The sequence below is a fragment of the Dermacentor albipictus genome, chromosome 5 (assembly GCF_038994185.2).
Source record: "Dermacentor albipictus isolate Rhodes 1998 colony chromosome 5, USDA_Dalb.pri_finalv2, whole genome shotgun sequence".
In the NCBI taxonomy this organism is placed as follows: Eukaryota; Metazoa; Arthropoda; class Arachnida; order Ixodida; family Ixodidae; genus Dermacentor; species Dermacentor albipictus.
The window spans coordinates 132,974,673-132,991,670 of record NC_091825.1 but is presented as its reverse complement, the minus strand read 5'-3'; the positions used below and the strand labels follow the sequence as shown (position 1 = coordinate 132,991,670).

At 42.2% G+C, this 16,998-nt stretch overlaps 1 protein-coding gene across 2 annotated transcripts in view; it reads right to left on the bottom strand.

Annotated features, from left to right (window-relative positions):
* The window catches only part of LOC139060097 (acylamino-acid-releasing enzyme-like), a 58,671-nt gene that overhangs the window by 12,341 nt on the left and 29,332 nt on the right, over nt 1-16,998 (bottom strand). For both annotated transcript variants that reach the window (XM_070538916.1, XM_070538917.1), the window contains 7 exons: nt 16,804-16,879; nt 15,490-15,605; nt 13,982-14,211; nt 11,338-11,378; nt 9,911-10,032; nt 7,517-7,574; nt 6,984-7,084 (listed from right to left, as the gene is read on the bottom strand). In XM_070538916.1, the coding sequence (XP_070395017.1) occupies nt 6,984-7,084; nt 7,517-7,574; nt 9,911-10,032; nt 11,338-11,378; nt 13,982-14,211; nt 15,490-15,605; nt 16,804-16,879 (744 nt within the window). The remainder of the gene's footprint in view (nt 1-6,983; nt 7,085-7,516; nt 7,575-9,910; nt 10,033-11,337; nt 11,379-13,981; nt 14,212-15,489; nt 15,606-16,803; nt 16,880-16,998) is intronic.

Sequence of the window (16,998 nt, the reverse complement as noted above, 5' to 3'; positions counted from 1 at the left end):
AAAGTAATCGGACATAAAGGACAGATTGGAGGGCTAGTTGGTATGGCTTTATTTGCACAGTAGCGCAGAAGCACATGGTCTCACGTCTCTTAGACAATGGTTACCCGTTGCGTACATTGACCGCCGTGGCAGGCAGAATTCTAAAGGAGAGCAAGAACGAAATTTGCAATGCCACCAACCAGGTGACGCAGGTAAAAAAGAAATTAGGCGTTTTGCCCTACCCACACAAGATTAGTCACAATCTCAAAGAAGTTTGGGAAACATGTAGATGTAGATATCGCATTCTCTGCCCCTCTGAAGCCGTATAGTTTGTGCATGAGGGTAAATGCAGATGTGCGCAAGCCTCATGGGCGTGACAGGACCCACCGAAAACAGTTTGTTTCTAGTGTTGAAGGGGTGGTTTACTGCGTCCTGTTGGACTGTGGCAAAGAGTATGTGGGACAGACGGGCAGGTGTACCAATGAGTCATTATGCGAGCACAGGTATGACAGTGAAAAACTAGCCCTGCCCCATCAGGCCACCTAGCCGCGCATTGCACATGCTGAGGATGCAAGCCTCTGTTTTATCGTACTCATTCACTGGCCAGATCACCAGAGAAATAGTAGAAGCTGCAGAGATTTGGAATGGAGATTGTGTTAGTTGCCCGTCAGCCCCCTTAGTGCAGAAAGAAATGTTAATTTTTGTAGTGTTAGCTACCTGGTGTCAGTTGATAGTGTTTGTGTCTTCCTTCTCCCTTCTTTTTATGCGGTGATATATATTGAATGAGGTTTTATTAATAATAGACAAGATACAGTACAAGGGAATATTATACAGGAGGAGGCCCCGAGGTCAAAGACTGTAATGGGACCTCCTATAAAGCATATAAGTAAAAATATAAACAGTTGCAACAAATAATGTAAAATATTTAAAAAAATAGCAAACATAGTATTGGTTTAGGTTTGGCAGTATTAATACAAATGAGCTGCAGACATGCTAGTAAAAAAGTATAATAATTATTATTACATTTGACTAATTACAGAACTATAACACCATTATGAAAGTAAATGGATAATGAGACACAACCAAATGAACTTTTATTTGTGTAGTGTAACAAAATGTACATTTGGAAGGGAGAAAAGGAAAAAAAAAATGACTTAACCAAGTGGTTGCAGATGATAAAATGTGGCCTTTTAGTTCTCGTTTAAAATGAAATGATTTACATGACTTAAAGGGACACTAAAGTGAAAAATGATTTCTTCTGCATGAGTAAATTACCATTCTACAACACCAAAAACACCACTCTTACAACGATAAGATGTTTGGTAAGCCAGAAAAAGCTCAAAAACGAATTATGGGTGGCGACGCCTACTTGAGTTCCCGCACCTGGGGGCTGTGACATCTTGGATTTTGATGGCATCTTCTAGGGCCTACTAATTATATATAGCAGTACAGATTGACTACATTGTGTTCTTAAGGAACCAAATATTAAACATGGCAAGTTTCGGGAACCTTTATTCAGCCAATGCAGCCCAAATGCGAAAACATACTTTGGAATCCCTGACGTCACGCTGACGTACCGGCGCTGCGGTTTCGGCACGAAATTCAAATACTGATACTTGGACCTTCATTTTCTCATCTAATAATCAAACTATTTTTTTTAAATGACTGCCTGCAGGGTTCTCAAACAATGCTCCATTAGTCTAAACTGATTTATTGTTTCGCTTTAGTGTCCCTTTAATAGTCGAAGGTAGTAAATAGTACATCTGCTCCCATGCAATTAACACTCAGTTGTTAGTTTGTGCTGTGTCCCGTCTTTTTCTTTCGTCGTCCATGTGCTTTTGCACTACTGTGTAAATAATCAGACAAGTGGAGACAAAGCAAAAAAAGAAATTATGTTGATATTCAATCTTGATGAATGTTAACCAACTAGCATACTCATCCATCTTGCTGTCAAAGTGAGAAATCACATCTTCCAGCTGGTTATCACTGTTTTGGGCGGCAGTAAAGGAAAGCCCTTTCAGAGACCCTCTAGAAGTTTTTTCAAATTTTCCCTCATCTACAGCATCGCTAATGATGTGTGAATCCAGTGCAATGCTCACACAGTGCCCGATACTGTCACCAGGGGCGTAGCCAGGGGGGGGGCTTATGGGGCTTCAGCCCCCCCCGAAATTTTTTCGTGCTGTCCATGCACCGCCGACCAAAGTGACCTCCGGCGCCGGAAATAACTCTGGATTTTGTCTAGAATGTCTTTTTGACGCTCGAAAAGACATTTAACCGCGAAGATTGCAAACTCGGGCTGAATTTCGTGGCAACGCCCATACACCGGAAGTCACATAACGCCAAGCAGTCCCATCTGAGCACAAAGTTTCGAGGGCGCTTTGATGGTGAGCGGGCTCGCCGTGGCATCTCACTGAGGCCACGGAATCTGTGGAGCGCATGGATATCAATTGCGAAACTTTATGGGTATAAATCTCATAAGCTCTTGATGTGAAAGGTGCATTGACATTTCCAAAGTTGTGCTTTAGATTTTCAATTGCGGAACTTTGTGGGTTTAATGTTGTTATAAACATTGGACGCCAAATGTCTATTGACTTTTCTAAAGTCTTACATCATAACATACAACGAGACAAGCCAAATCAACACACTAGCAGACGAGTTGACAAACAGGCAGCGAGGTCCAATGAGACGAAGCGCTGGGGTGGTTCATTTGTGCCGTCATGTCACATAAAAAAATATAAACATTTTTTTTAACCTACGCCAGAACATCCATGTCAAGACACTCAAGCCAGCCAAAGTAAATACGTTCTTATTTATTTTTTCTACTTTGACTTTTATTCGCGAGGACACAATGAGCCTCTTCGATTTTTTTTTGTTCTCACTACCCTAACCGCGGGCTGCCAGAGCCAACCAGAGCGCATACGTTTTTCTCGTATGGCCCCGACCACCGTGCGGTACACTTTGGTGCGCGTTCGGTTTGCTCTGGCCGAGTGGATTTTCACCGGACAAAGTTTTGGACGTTTTCTGGCTAGCAGACGAGAAAAAAAAACAATGGTCGCTCGCCGCCGTCACTGTGGGGAGTCGAAGGATTGCACCGCATTCCTTGAGCGGAACCTTTCCGGAAAGTCTTCTTTCGCCCCTGTAGGATACTGAGCAGTATGCGTATGGTTCTCAGTGGACCAAGCATCTCATGTTTTCTTCGGTATTCCTTCCGTTGCCCCAATAGGTGCCGGAAGTAGGCATTAGATTCTGGCCAAGATACTTTCCTATGCGTTTCTTTTTCCTTTCGGGGCCTCCGCCTCACAAAAAAAAATACATTGTTGCGGCGCAGCGAATTGTCGCATGGTGAAAGTTCGATTTTGATACTTCTTTTGCAGAAAGTAATGGGCGACGGGACGCTTCAGTTGCCGGATACGTTTATTATATTATTGCGAAAGCAATTACATGGACACTCCAGGCGCATTCCTGCCATCTCCCTCATGTTTCGTATAAAGTCCAAGCGTGATAACATCGTGACCACGCGCTGCATGCTGTATGTGCGAGTGAAAGCGTAGGAGGGGAGGTGGAATGGGTGAGCCGACGATGGTGGCTCAGTCTTGTGTGCGCAAAGGAGAAAAGCGGGGAGCAAGCGCGCCGCCTTCCGTCGCGCGCAATACATCGGGGGAAGTGGATGGAATGGGGGCGGAATCTAGGATTCTGTGAATCTATGATTGTGCAACATGTTTATTTGCCTTGTTTGACACATTATATACAGTTACTTCTTTATTACAGTATTATGTACGCATTATACAGTTATTACAGTTATACAGTTATTAGACGCATTATATACAGTTAACTTATACAGTTACATACATAGACTCATTGGAGACTTATACGTATACTTAAATATCTTGTTGCGAGGTTTTGTGTATACATGCAGTGAACTTTGTTTCCAGTGACACTTTTTTGTCCTTTATCAAGCAGTATTTTCGCATTTGCATATCCCATTGTATCTTTGCATTTCTAATGTACGAGGGCGAGTCAAATGAAAGTGAGCCTACCCTAACCGCGCAATAATGGTTCGGTTCATTATCTGCGAGGCATGCGCGTAGGAGACCGGCATGTCTCATTTACAAAAGTGACACGCAGGTGTGAAGATAAATGTTCTTTAATGCTCTCATACACTGGGTTGAATATGGTTGCGTCACATAATGGACACTTCAAAAGTTGAACAACTCGGTGTCGCGAAGTTTTTGACAGCTGAAGGTGTTTCCAAAACAGAAATTAATCGCCATATGACCGCCGTGTACGTTGAACACTGCATTTCATTGACCACTGTGAACCGTTGGAGCAAACGGTTCAAAGGACGTTGCAAAGACATTCCAAGACCGGGCCAAAACCATCGTGCAATCACCCCCCACACAATTTCAAAGGTTCATGAGCTGCTGAAACAAGAACGGAGGATAAGCATCGATGAACTGGCAGACCATCCGAACATCAGTCACGGTTCGGTTCACGCCATAATTCATGAGCTTCTCGGCTATCGGCTCTTTGGTGCGCAATGGATCCCCAAGATTTTTATCCATCGCGAGAAGACGAAGAAGTTTCGCGCTGCCTTGACTCATCTGATCGGGTATCACAATGAGCATGGTGACTTCTTGTTTGCAACTGTGATCGGGTACGAACCTTGGTGCCACTACTACGAGCCTGAAACACGACGGCAAAGCTTACAGCGGAAACATTCGAATTTACCACGCCCAAAGAACGTAAAGGCCATCAGTTCCGCTGGAAAGGTGTTGTTGACTTTTTTTTTTCGATCGACAGGGTCCATTACTGATAGAATTTGCTAAATCTTGAGAGGCTATCAATTGTTTCCGTAATTGGGAAACGCCAAAACGGCAGCGTGTTGCAATCAAGAACGAACAACGTGGAAAATTGACGAATGGGGTCATCTTGCTCCACGACAATGCCTGTCCCCACGTCGCTTATGTGGTTAATACAAAACTGGCAAAGTTCAAGTGGGAAACGCTGCAACATCCGCCATACAGCTCAGACCTGTCACCTTGCGACTTCTACATTTTGGGGCAACCGAAAAAGCAGCTCAAGGGAACCAGATACAGACTTTTTGAAGCAGCAACCCAAGGAGTTTTGTAAGACGGGAATCACGAAACTCGTCAGTCAATAGGACAAATGTCTAAATTCTCATGAAGACTACTTTTAAATAAAGTACCCCGTTGTTGGCTCATTCATTTGACTTGCCTTCATACATCTTGCAGAACTCCTGCTTTTTATACGTGCTCTCTGTCGCGGCTATAACTTCGGTTCAATTACTCACGATACACGACAAGGGACAGCTACTCCTGCGTAATACAATGGAACAAACGACAGCGTCATTGAGATTTTTCACTGGCCATTGCATATATACAAGAATGTAAGCACGGTTCTTGAATGACAAAGTTTCATTAAGATATTTGTCCTCAACTTGTTCAGTTCATTGCCTTTTAATTTTTCATATCAGCGGCATGCACTGCTTTCCTGGTCTCGAACTGATATAGTTCTAAAGTTCGTGTGATATTTTCTTTACTTAATAAATAGACAAAAAACATGGAAGCATTGACGTCAGTTATGTTGGGCACAATTTTTGGCACATACGAGTATAATATTTTATGAAAAAAAATACATATTTTACTTGTATTTACAGAGCGTAGCTTTCAAGAATTCGTTTGCAGCATCTTTGGCAATGACAACGCAGTTATTATTCATGTATTTGATCCCTCGATAAATTGTTTAAGAGGAAGATTTAGCTCGGGCCCAATCCGACGCGGCCTATTCAAATACTTGTAAAACGCAGAAACGCTTTTCTGATATAATCCTGCTAATCGCTTTTATTGAAATTGGTTGCATTTGAGAGAGAAAGTTAAATCCTGGTGTCTGTTGGAAACAGAACTTCGATTTAGGGCCTGAATTTTGTTTAAAATATTTTGGAAAATTCGAAAGTTTGAAAAAATAGAAGCACGGCGTTTACAAACTAATAGCTATGCATGAAGAACAGATATTGTGGTTCTGTAAACGGCATTTATTATAACAGTCAAAGCGGACAAGTTTTCAGTGTCAATTTGTATCTTACGTTAATTGGCTACGTTGTGTACAAGGGTTCTGCAAAAGCCGTATTTCCACAATACTAAATTTTTTTGAGATTCATGTGTAACATATTTATTTTGTCCGCTGTAGATGTACTATTACATGCAATTCACAGCATTGTGATATCATTTTTCATTGTTGAGTCACGGAGTTTTAAACTTGATAGTTTCGTTTGCCGAAAATTTTCAATTTTGGCCAATTTTTAATAAATAATTGACCTCCTAAATTAAAAATTCGAAGCCAGTAGTGAATAGAATTAAACGTTTTCTTTTAAATGCCACAAACCTCAAATTTGCTGCAGGGAAAAACGTGCAGCTACATATATATATATATATATATATATATATATATATATATATATATATATATATATATATATATTGGGCCAGTGGCGTAGCCCCCCCCGAACGAAATTTCTGGCTACGCCACTGACTGTCACAGTCTTGTGAAGGTGAAAAACAAGAGATATGTACTGCCAAACGTGCGAGTTAAGAACTGAACTCTTAATTGGGCAATCTTGTGCTCAGAAAGTAGAGCAACGCTCGAATCAGAATGATAGCAGCGAGCATAGCCATCGGCTGTCAAATCTAACACTACAGGTCAAATGCATTCATTATTTATGCATGTTGCACTGCACATTACAGTGTAACCACTTCTGCTGATGTAACTTTGAGAATGTGCAACACTAATTGCAACACACTCAGTATGATGAGACGTCTCTTGTTGTGGAAAGGCTGACAACATTATAGAAATTTCTAGTACTGTAAGCACATTTTGTGCCAAGCAACAACTTGATAACTGTGATAATTTGGTAAAAAAAATAAACACTGGCAGAAAGTAAAATGGCGACACGTGGCGTGAACAAAAAATATGTTCGAGGCACTTGCCCATTTGCTATGCCAGCAAGTGGAAAGCACTACAGTGTTGCCGTCACCGATGAAGCAATTCTGTGGGAGCGCATCCAGGTACAGGCCAGGGAACTCGTTGCCTGCATGGAAGTAAGAATTAATCTTCAATCTCAAATTCAGCTTGCAACAAAAAAGACAAGGATAACGTATTGTTCCAGTTATTCTAACAGATATAAGATCCCACTTCGTACTAGGTTTTCCATGGATATTGAAAGCAGATGACTTAAGTGAGGCTCTCGATTATTTCACACCTGTAACTTTCTTGGTCAAAGCCAAAACAGTCTGGCTTCTGTAGCTAAAGGCAGTAGAAGAGAAAAGAGACATTAACAAAGTACTGAATAAATTAAATATGCATCCCTCAGATCTTGCTCTGAAGTGTCTTATGCTTAAGTACGTGGAAACTCATTTAATGAAAGTTTAGTGTGAGGCTACATCATACAAACTGTAACTTACACAAGTGTTGCAAAAAAAAAAAAGAAAGTGAAACATAATGTTTATTGCTGGACACTCACCTATTGGCGTACTAACCCTGTCGACTACAATCAACGTTTGCTTGGTCTCCCAGCAGCACTGAAATCAATTAGGCATGACATTAGCCATGCACTTGCAAGGCCAATCAATCACACATTTCATCATAATTATGATCATATCACCTTATCTAATCCCACCGCAGGATGAGAGCTTCTCCCAGATAGCTTGCACGACTGCTCTCCCACATGCACTGAACCCACCCTATGACTGCAAATTTCCTAATTCCACCACCAATTCTGCGCTACCTCGAATAATAACAATAATTATCATAGTTGTTATGAAAAACTACACACAACGAAGGACAAATGAAAGAAACCTGCACTTGCTTTGCTTCTTCACTCATTCCTCTTAATGTCAACTAGAATATTATCTACCAATGAATTATCTCAATTACACATTATTGATTCCTATGTCATCATTATACCCATTATAGATCACAGCCTTTACTTAATTCAACAAGCAGGAGCTGTGTTCTGAAATCACTACTTTCAGTGACAACTTTCACAAGACATAATGTGAATGGAACAATGCTGTAGGACAGATTGCCACACTTCCAAGCTCTTTTCATGCACCTTGAAAAATCAAGATAGAAAAACAGCACTGTCAGAAAGTGCCCATTCTACTAACTTCCTCTGTCAGAGTCACTTCTGCTGACTTAGTTATAATTGAAGCATGCTGTAAGCAACATTCCTGATAGTCAAAGCTGTGTGTCAGTATGTTTAAATGATTATTGAGCAGCTCATTTTGGATTAGACAGCTGTTGTTAGTATTGTGGTGTCATCAACACTGTAGAGTTGAAAATGAGATTATGGAGAATGCCATAACTGAAGCAGCCATTTTCTTATCTTTGGTCTCCAATAGTTTGAGATAGTAGTGACTTGCCATAATTTTGTTCTCTAAGCCTAATCTTAAGAGGCAATGATAACTGGAGTTGATATCTTGTGGCTATAAGTACACTCTGAAAGCAGTTCACACCTTTGAGGGCATATTTGTGTACCACAACAATAATCGTGATCTGTCTTGCGCGCCTTTCCTTTCTTTAACACTGCGTGCCTGGTACTACCAGGTCACGAACGACACGCACATTATCAGTACGACATAGCATTCTTTACAAGAAAGTAGTGAGCACAGAGTTTTCAGAAAAATAATCGCTAACAAGACAAATGACAATTATTGTTGTGGGACTGAGACATGCCCCAAAGGGTGTACACTGTTTTTAAAGTGTAGAGGGTGAATTAATGAACACAGAAACTGTTCCCAAGGGAATGCAGGTAGAATACCTGGGGGCACATTTGATCACTTAGCTCAGCTAACTACAATAGATTAATGGATGGGGAAAATCAGTAATAATTGCAGTGTTAATCAATTAACCAGAAAGACAATCATTCAAATGGCCTTGTAATAATGTTTCTAATGTTTTCACATTCAGCCATAATTACAGGAGATTAATGTCGCAAAATGTATCAGGAAATTGTGCCCTTCAACACTGACACGTGGGCACCATTGTCCGCTATTTTCACTGAGATGGGCTTCTCAGCATGATTGAGGAAAAGCAAAGAAATTGAAGAAAGCAATTGTTCAATAACATGGCCCCAGCATCACTTATCACAAGAAGCCTTACTGTAAGCAGAATGGACTGCTGGGCTAGCAGAAAATAGTTTATGCTGTAAAATACAGTGCGAAAATAGGACTATGATAGGAGCCCCTCTTGCTTCTTGTTTTCTTTTCTTCTGCCCTCGTCCTGTATTTGTGCTGTATTTTCAAGCATGAAGCCTAATTATTCATGCTTGACGACAGCATTCCCATCTCAACAGACGGTACCTACAGTTAACTCTATAAACAAAACATGTCTAAATGAAAGCCTGGAATGAATCACACTATGCATTTTATGCTAGTTAGTTTTCATTTCTTCTTGTAGTAACATCCTTTGGACAATCATGTTGCATCCTGATCTTAGGTTAAAGAGAATATTACTATAAGTTTCTTGAATGTACTCAGCATCGAATTCACTTCAATCTACCCACAGAATCATCCCACAGAATCATAAAAAGTAAAGAGTGCAGCACTGCAATGAGTAGGCGAAGTTACTTTCTTCTTTACCTGCCATTCAAGTGCACATGCTGCCCATTGCGAGAAAAAGAAAAAAATAATGCGAAGAAACGATGCAGCATTAAATTTCCTTATCTTTCTTTTCTAGGCTGCAATCGTGCTAACAATACTTTACGCTTTTAGGGTAATCATACATTGACAAAATACTTTTTACTTCACCTAAACAGTTTCAGGCAAGCAGGACAAATTTCTGTGTCCTTCAAGTTCCGTTCAAGCGTAGTCCACGGCACACTATAATTGTAACGCAGAATTCAACAGCAAAATACCTTGACCAGCTGGCAGGCTTGGAAGTGAGGCCCTCCAACCTCCGACTGCAAGTACACGAGCGTGTTGCCATCTGGGCTAAACCGTGGCGAGCAGATGCTCTTGTTCGTGTCGCCAATAGTGACTGAAAATCCACCGGAAAGAACGTTAGCCCCTCTGCCCATCGCTGAGATGAGTAAATTGTGGCTCGTTTAAACCTTTCACATGGTCCACATGCACTGCTGAAGGCTGGATACCGATGTCAAGATCGATTCCGCAAACCTAATAAAATTTTGCGAAGCCTTGCACAATGCGCACAGCAAGAGCTGAAAATATGCTTTTCACAAACTGCTTTCATGGACATCTTCAGCTGCGATTGCTTCACTTTTCAGTGTGTTTTTCTGGCATGAGCATTAGGATACAAAGTCTTCATGAAAGTACCAAAAGGCCTCTTTGATTTGGTTGCACTTTTTGAATCAGTTCTCAAGAGAAAAAGAAATGTGTGGTGCTGCATGAGTTCAGGTCATTCAAGCATAGCACGGCACCTGCCTGCCTCGTAGTTATTGCAAATCGAGGAGAAACGTGCGGAAACAAGTGAGCTCTTTCATCTGCTGCAGGCGGTTAGGTCTTTTAGATAAATAAGCACAAAGCAAAAGAACAAGTATTTTCTTTTCATTATTGCAATAATCGGTATGATGATAGAACTACATAGCATGAAAGGAATGGTGTCTGTAGATGCTATTTCTTGGTCAGAAAACACACTCCAAGAGAAAGCCATACTATCAAAAGCAATTTGGTGCATCACAAGTCTTTCTTAACGTGTCTTGACAATCATTCAGGCACCAAACTTCACATCTTTATGCCAGCTAGCGTAACTGTTGTGACCAAAACTGGGCAATACATACGTTTGTGCATCATGTAAATCAACTAGCGCTGTGCCATGTCGTCTGCTACCGAGATATTGCACAGCAGCTGCACTTCCAAAGTAGCAAGTGCAGGAGAACGGTGAACTTGTGCTGAACTGGCCTTGCATGAAGTAAAATGGAAGACGATGGTGCAGGTACGTGGCATGCACTGTACTGTCCTGTACTGTACTGTACTGTACTTTCAGCACTGAACTAGTGCTGAAAGTGCAGCCAAATCAAAGAGCTCTAATTATGACTACCCCCAGAGCACCAAGAAGCCCAAGGGACAAACATCAACATCCATGATCACTGGAGAGCCCATTGTATAGAAGAGGTCTCAGCTACACCGTAGGTTATGAGACATTCTAGCATAGACTGCATTTCTTTAGTGTTTGCAACATTCCAAAAAGCAAGGAACTTGACATTAGGCATTACAAAGAGCTTGCACTTCAATACAGCGTAAGTGCACTCCAGCAACACAGCAATTACGATGTTCTACACCTTGGAATGGCAAGCAAATCAAACATAATGTGTGCAGTGCTTACCGTAATTGTCTGTCTCAAATTCGTAGTAATACAAGCGAGATCTGCATAAAGAAGAAGCCATCAAAATATACTTTATGGTAAGACAGCAGGACATCAACAGTGCTGTCAAATTTTAGCTCACTTCTGCTCGTTCTCTACGGCTGACGAGAATAGTTGTTACTGGTATTTCTACCAATATAGCCGATGATGAGTGTGGTCACCATGTGGAAAAATATGTCCCAGTATGAATACATGATTGGTACACACTAAAGCCCCATTAATGTGTTTCTTAGGGGAGTAGAAAAAAAAAATCCATGATTTGGCGAAACGTAGCATCCAATAAAAGCTTGCGACAGCACTACAGATAAAGCAATGGACTATGCACTCTATTTGAAGTTGAATAAAAAGCAAACTAACTATTTAAAACCCGCTAAACAAAGCTCATCATTGCTGCTTGTTAGTTAGATTGAGCGCTAAACACTTTTTTGGAGATGTCGTATATCTGAATCACACTAAATAGAGCTTGCGATTTCCATCCAGTGCTTGTGTCAAATGTTCCATAATACAGTAAAACCTCGTTGAATCGTACCCGCTTATACAGCAGTTTCGTTTTAAAAATAGTACAGTCAAATCCCCGACACAGCGGCCACTGAACATAATGCGTTTTGTATCTGGATAAACCATACCAGCTTATTGCGTACGTATCGGTTAACACATAGCGTTTCCAATTTTCATCACATAATCACGGCAGTGCATCGTCTCCATCGGGCGGCCCGGCAGAACAACAAGCCTCAGAAATCAGAATGGCCTCCAAGCACTCTGTGCGTTTGCGCATGAAGCCAAATCAACATCATTTCAGTGCTGTGCCAGACAGCGTTGTGACATCGTGCAAGCTAGGACTCGTGTCATGCCGAAGCTCGGATAAAAAACGCTGGGTGCTCAGCATAGAAGAAAAATTGGACATTGTTCGTGCTATCGAACGTGACATGAAGAAGTCAGCGCTGGCATGTGACACGGATCTGCTGTTGACTACGGTGTGTGGCATTTGGAATGCAAAGTTGGTCGGCAGTACTGCAGCAACTGTGAAGAGATGTCGGCTACGAGGTTCGACTTTTCACCATCGTTGCCTCTATTGTTGCCGTAGTGTCGCCTAACAACAGTGATGAGGACAACACGGAAAGCGACAACACGGGCGATTCAGGCCCGACAGTGGCAAAAGATGCGTGTTACGACAGCCTCATGAATGCAATCGTCGTGACAAGAACAGCAACCCGCAATGAAAAAGGCGCCCCGCGACTTCTGCAGCGCTACTGTGCCTGTGCACACGAGAATTTGCAATGCCAACGAGGAATCTGCCATGCAGGTGTTTGCCGAGAAGAGGGGGCTGGCTGAAAAGCTGGCTCGCAGCTTTAGTAAGTTTGAGGCCGCTGTCGTCTCTGCTAGGCTGCCGCAGCATCAAGTGAAAATAGCACTTTTGTTTCGCGAAGTGAATAAATACTGCATGTTTTTGCCCTTTCATTGCACTCTCTCCGAGTTTCGTTTTTGACAGGTAAGTGGGCGATCTTATGCTATTTCGGTTAAGCAGTACTGCTGCTTAGGACATACTTTTTCCGAGCTATGGTTTAACGAGGTTTCACTGTAACAGCTCCTTCCAAGCACTCGCAGCTCCTTTTCGGTTGCTGCATAGCCGTGTACACTAATGTAAAAATGCAAGGTATTGAAGGTAACAACAGCGACAGATAATGTAAGTGTTGGTGGTGTGCTGTCATAGTTATTGGACGGAACAACCAAAAAGGGAAACATAAGAAACAGGAATCTAATACACACGACTCTATGGGAACTAAACAGGACTGATGCTTCAGACTGCAAGAACTGGGAAAACATAACAAACGAGACAGTATCAATAAGGTTCTGCTGTATCCGTCATCCTGCTTCTAGTTGCAGTTTTTGACTACAAACGCCAGCATTTGTCGATGTTAGTGGCACTGTAAGTAGACTTTCTCTTTATATAGCCTGCTTGAATTCTTGCATTGAAAACATCGTTGCCTGCGGGCTGCATTTCTGGAAAATTTGGGGGGAAATTGGTACAATTTTCATCATTTCCTGCAGTCTGGAAAGAGTTAAGGGCCAGTTCGCAAGTTACTTCAGGAAGAATGTGGCAGATGACAGTGGTTCAAAGGTCATTGCTGCTTAGTGCTCGCAAGAAGCTTATATGAAGACATGATGCGCATTTTAGCTTGTCTGTAATCTTCTTCCTGTTTATGGATTACTGGTTTACCAGAGCCATGGACAACAGTAGCAACACTGGAAGCGACATCTTGTGACACTTTGTCCCACTACAGTGTTTGAAACACTTTTGCATTGTGAAAGTGTTTTCGTCAAAGGAAAGTCACAAAATGACTGCATGCAGTATTATTAGCTTTGTCTGCTCTTTAGTTAAACATTGTATTACAAGATGTCCCTACCAGCTTTGTTGTTGAACACCCTACCAGTAACCTGATGTTCCGCAAATAGTAGTACAGTAAGCAACTCGCTAAAACTCTTTATTAACTGGGCTGCCGGTTTCAATTACGAGCATCACACTATACAACATTGCCTTGCATAATTTTGAGAAAGGGAAGAGCATGTAACAGCCATTGCAGTAAAAGTAACAGAGCCCCCTTGCTTGCGGTTGTTGCAGTAGATAAGCCCCAACTTCCAGGGGCTGCCCTCCCAGCCAACAAAGAGGATGCCCAGGTCTTCAGGAGCCCACACGGCCTGCCCTGGTGAGATGGTCTCGGGCATGTTGTCCAGCACATTGATGGCGCTGCTGTACACATTGATGGTGCACAGCACAGGCTGGTAGTGATCCACGTGACACTCACCCCAGGTGTCTCGGTACAAGAATTCCGTGCCCTGCAAAGAATAGGTGGTGATGCACCATCATCATAATTAGCATCGTAATTTCATTAACCTTGTCCTTGTGCATGAATGGTTTAGACATGTGAGCTGTGAATTTTAAACTTGTAATCTTGAAGCTTGCATGTGCGACTACTTGGGCTTACGCTCAACATTTGCACTATTTTCTAGTTGCACTGCTTGAGGTACATCCACATGACACAACATTACCTACTAAGTGTGGACCAAATGAGATGTGCCCCTGTGGCACTGAATCATGCCACTGGCAGTTTTTCAACAGTGCCCTTCTGCAAGTCATTAACATTCTGCAAAGAATAACTGGGAACCAGTGTGAAGAAAGGAAGCAAATGTTAACTTTAGAAATACCTCCACCATGCCCCCTCCCAGGACTGGACTGCAACATAACAAACTATGCAGAGCACAAGCAAAGCAGACTTGCGGTTGTTGCTACATGTGTTGTAAATTACAGAAATCATCATCGTCATCATCATCTGCCTGTTTTATGTCCACTGCAGGACGAAGGCCTCTCCCTGCAATCTCCAATTGCCCCTGTCCTGTGCCAACTGATTCCAACTGCCGCCCGCGAATTTCCCAATTTCATCGCTCCACCTAGTCTTCTGAAGTCCTAAACTGTGTTTCCCTTCTATTGGTATCCATTCTGTAACCATAATGGTCGAACGGTTGTCTAACCGGCGCATTACGTGACCTGCCCAGCTCCATTTTTTTCTCTTGATGTCAGTTAGAATATTGTCTATACCCGTTCGCTCTCTGATCCAAGCCACTCTCTTTCTGTCTCTTAACATTATGCCCAGCAATCTTCGTTCCATCGTGCTTTGTGCGGTCCTTAACTTGTTCTCAAGCTTCTTTGCCAGTCTCCAAGTTTCTGCCCCATACGTCAGCACTGCTAAAATGCACTGATTGTACACCTTTCTTTTCAATGATAATGGTAAGCTTCCAGTCAGGAGCTGACAATGTCTGCTGTATGCGATCCAACCCATTTTTATTCTTCTATGAAGTCCCTTCTCATGATCAGGGTTCCCTTTGGTTAATTGACCTAGGTAAACATACTCCTTTACAGGCTCTAGAGGCTGAGTGGCGAACCTGAACTCTTGTTCCTTTGCTTGGCTATTCAGAAATAGTTGTACTGAATATTGCATTGTTTTAGAAGATAGGTTAAATTGCTTCTGCCGGCTGAACCCCTGCATGAATTAAGCTCATAGTTCAAGGATTAGAAACCCATGCAACAACTTCTGTTTAAGGCTGAAACCTCCATACCTTCTCAACTTCTTTTTCAGTACGGCTGAAGTAGGATGCTCGCTTAGGCTGCTTCTTTTCAGCAACGTAGAGTAGCTGGTTCTCACTGTTGGACCATGAGAAGCTGCTGAAAGTTCCTGCACATGACAGTTACCAACGACAAAGCATGATCACAATGGCCATTTACATGAACTCTTCCCCAACACTGATAACCATTAACGATAGGTGTGTATAGACTGTGAGGTTTACAGGTAAAGAGGTGAATTGTGGCATCATTTCTCACAACACTGTGTAGAATAACTTAACTTTGCAGAAGCGATAGAAGGACAATGCAGTGACAGGAGCCTAAGCTTGCGCTCCTACCTCTTTACACAAGGCACCTTCGATGGCTCTGGCCACACACACTGTCTGGATTACATTAGCCGCTTAAAGCCAAGCACAGCTGTGGCTGAACAGGAAAGTATAGAACTTTCACGCTCGTAGTCTGATGCAGACACTGCTAAAGACTATAGCTGGCATTAGAGCCCTTGCTGCCAGGCTGAGTGGATCTCTGGAGTTTATTACAGGCTAGGATAGTCCATTTTACTTAGCTTTCCTGTCCAGTCAAAGCTGAAATTCATTGCACTGTCGAACCACAGCAGCAATACTCTTTCTCAAATGGTGTGGAACAAAGAATGATGCTAGAGCCAATGTTTCAACAAGGGGACCAGTCTTTGTCAGGACAGCAACTGCTCTAATACTCAAGTCTCCATCTTCCTGTGAGCTTTTGTAATTTCTAGCTATCGCATGTAGCACAAAGGGAACCACAAAAGTGAGCTTCTCCCCAAAAGGTTGATTATTGTGGAGAAGCTAACTGCACAGGTGTGAGCTATGTTCTCGTACGTGCAGACACACTTGAAGCTAAACAGACATTTGCATATGCTAGCTGTCAAGCCAAATGTTAATGTATTTCCAGAAGCTTTACTGAAGGTCATATATTGAAGTCCAGTGGGAATAACATTTTTAGCCACTCCAAAATACCCATTATTCTGGAAAAGCAAACTTGAAAAGAGCGTCTTAAATAGATGCAGACACACTGAATTTGTCTCATTAAATGCCCATATTTACGAACAGGTTCAGCCACACAGGTGTTAAAAGGCCTTCTTGCAACCGCCGAGTCCCAATGTGTGGTGACAACAACACTTTTTCAGCAGATTTACTCAGAAAGCCCAAATTTTAGGCTGTCTTCTCCACTTTGCAAAGGTCTACACCAGTGTTTGTACATCATATATGCATTTCAATGAATAAGCTCAATATAACGGTCAGTCAAAAATGTGTAGTGAGCTAGTGACTTACCACTTTCATGGACCTTGCCATGAGCATTCACAGCTTCCAAGTCAACTGAGTCCAGCTTCATATTCTGGTCCCAAAACTGAGCAAAAATGTTGTACAGTGAGATAACAATTGAGCAAAACAATCATACGAGAAGCAGCTGTCATAAAATGGTAAATGTGTCAAGTGCACTCTGCTTCCAGTCTGCAGAAAAGACCT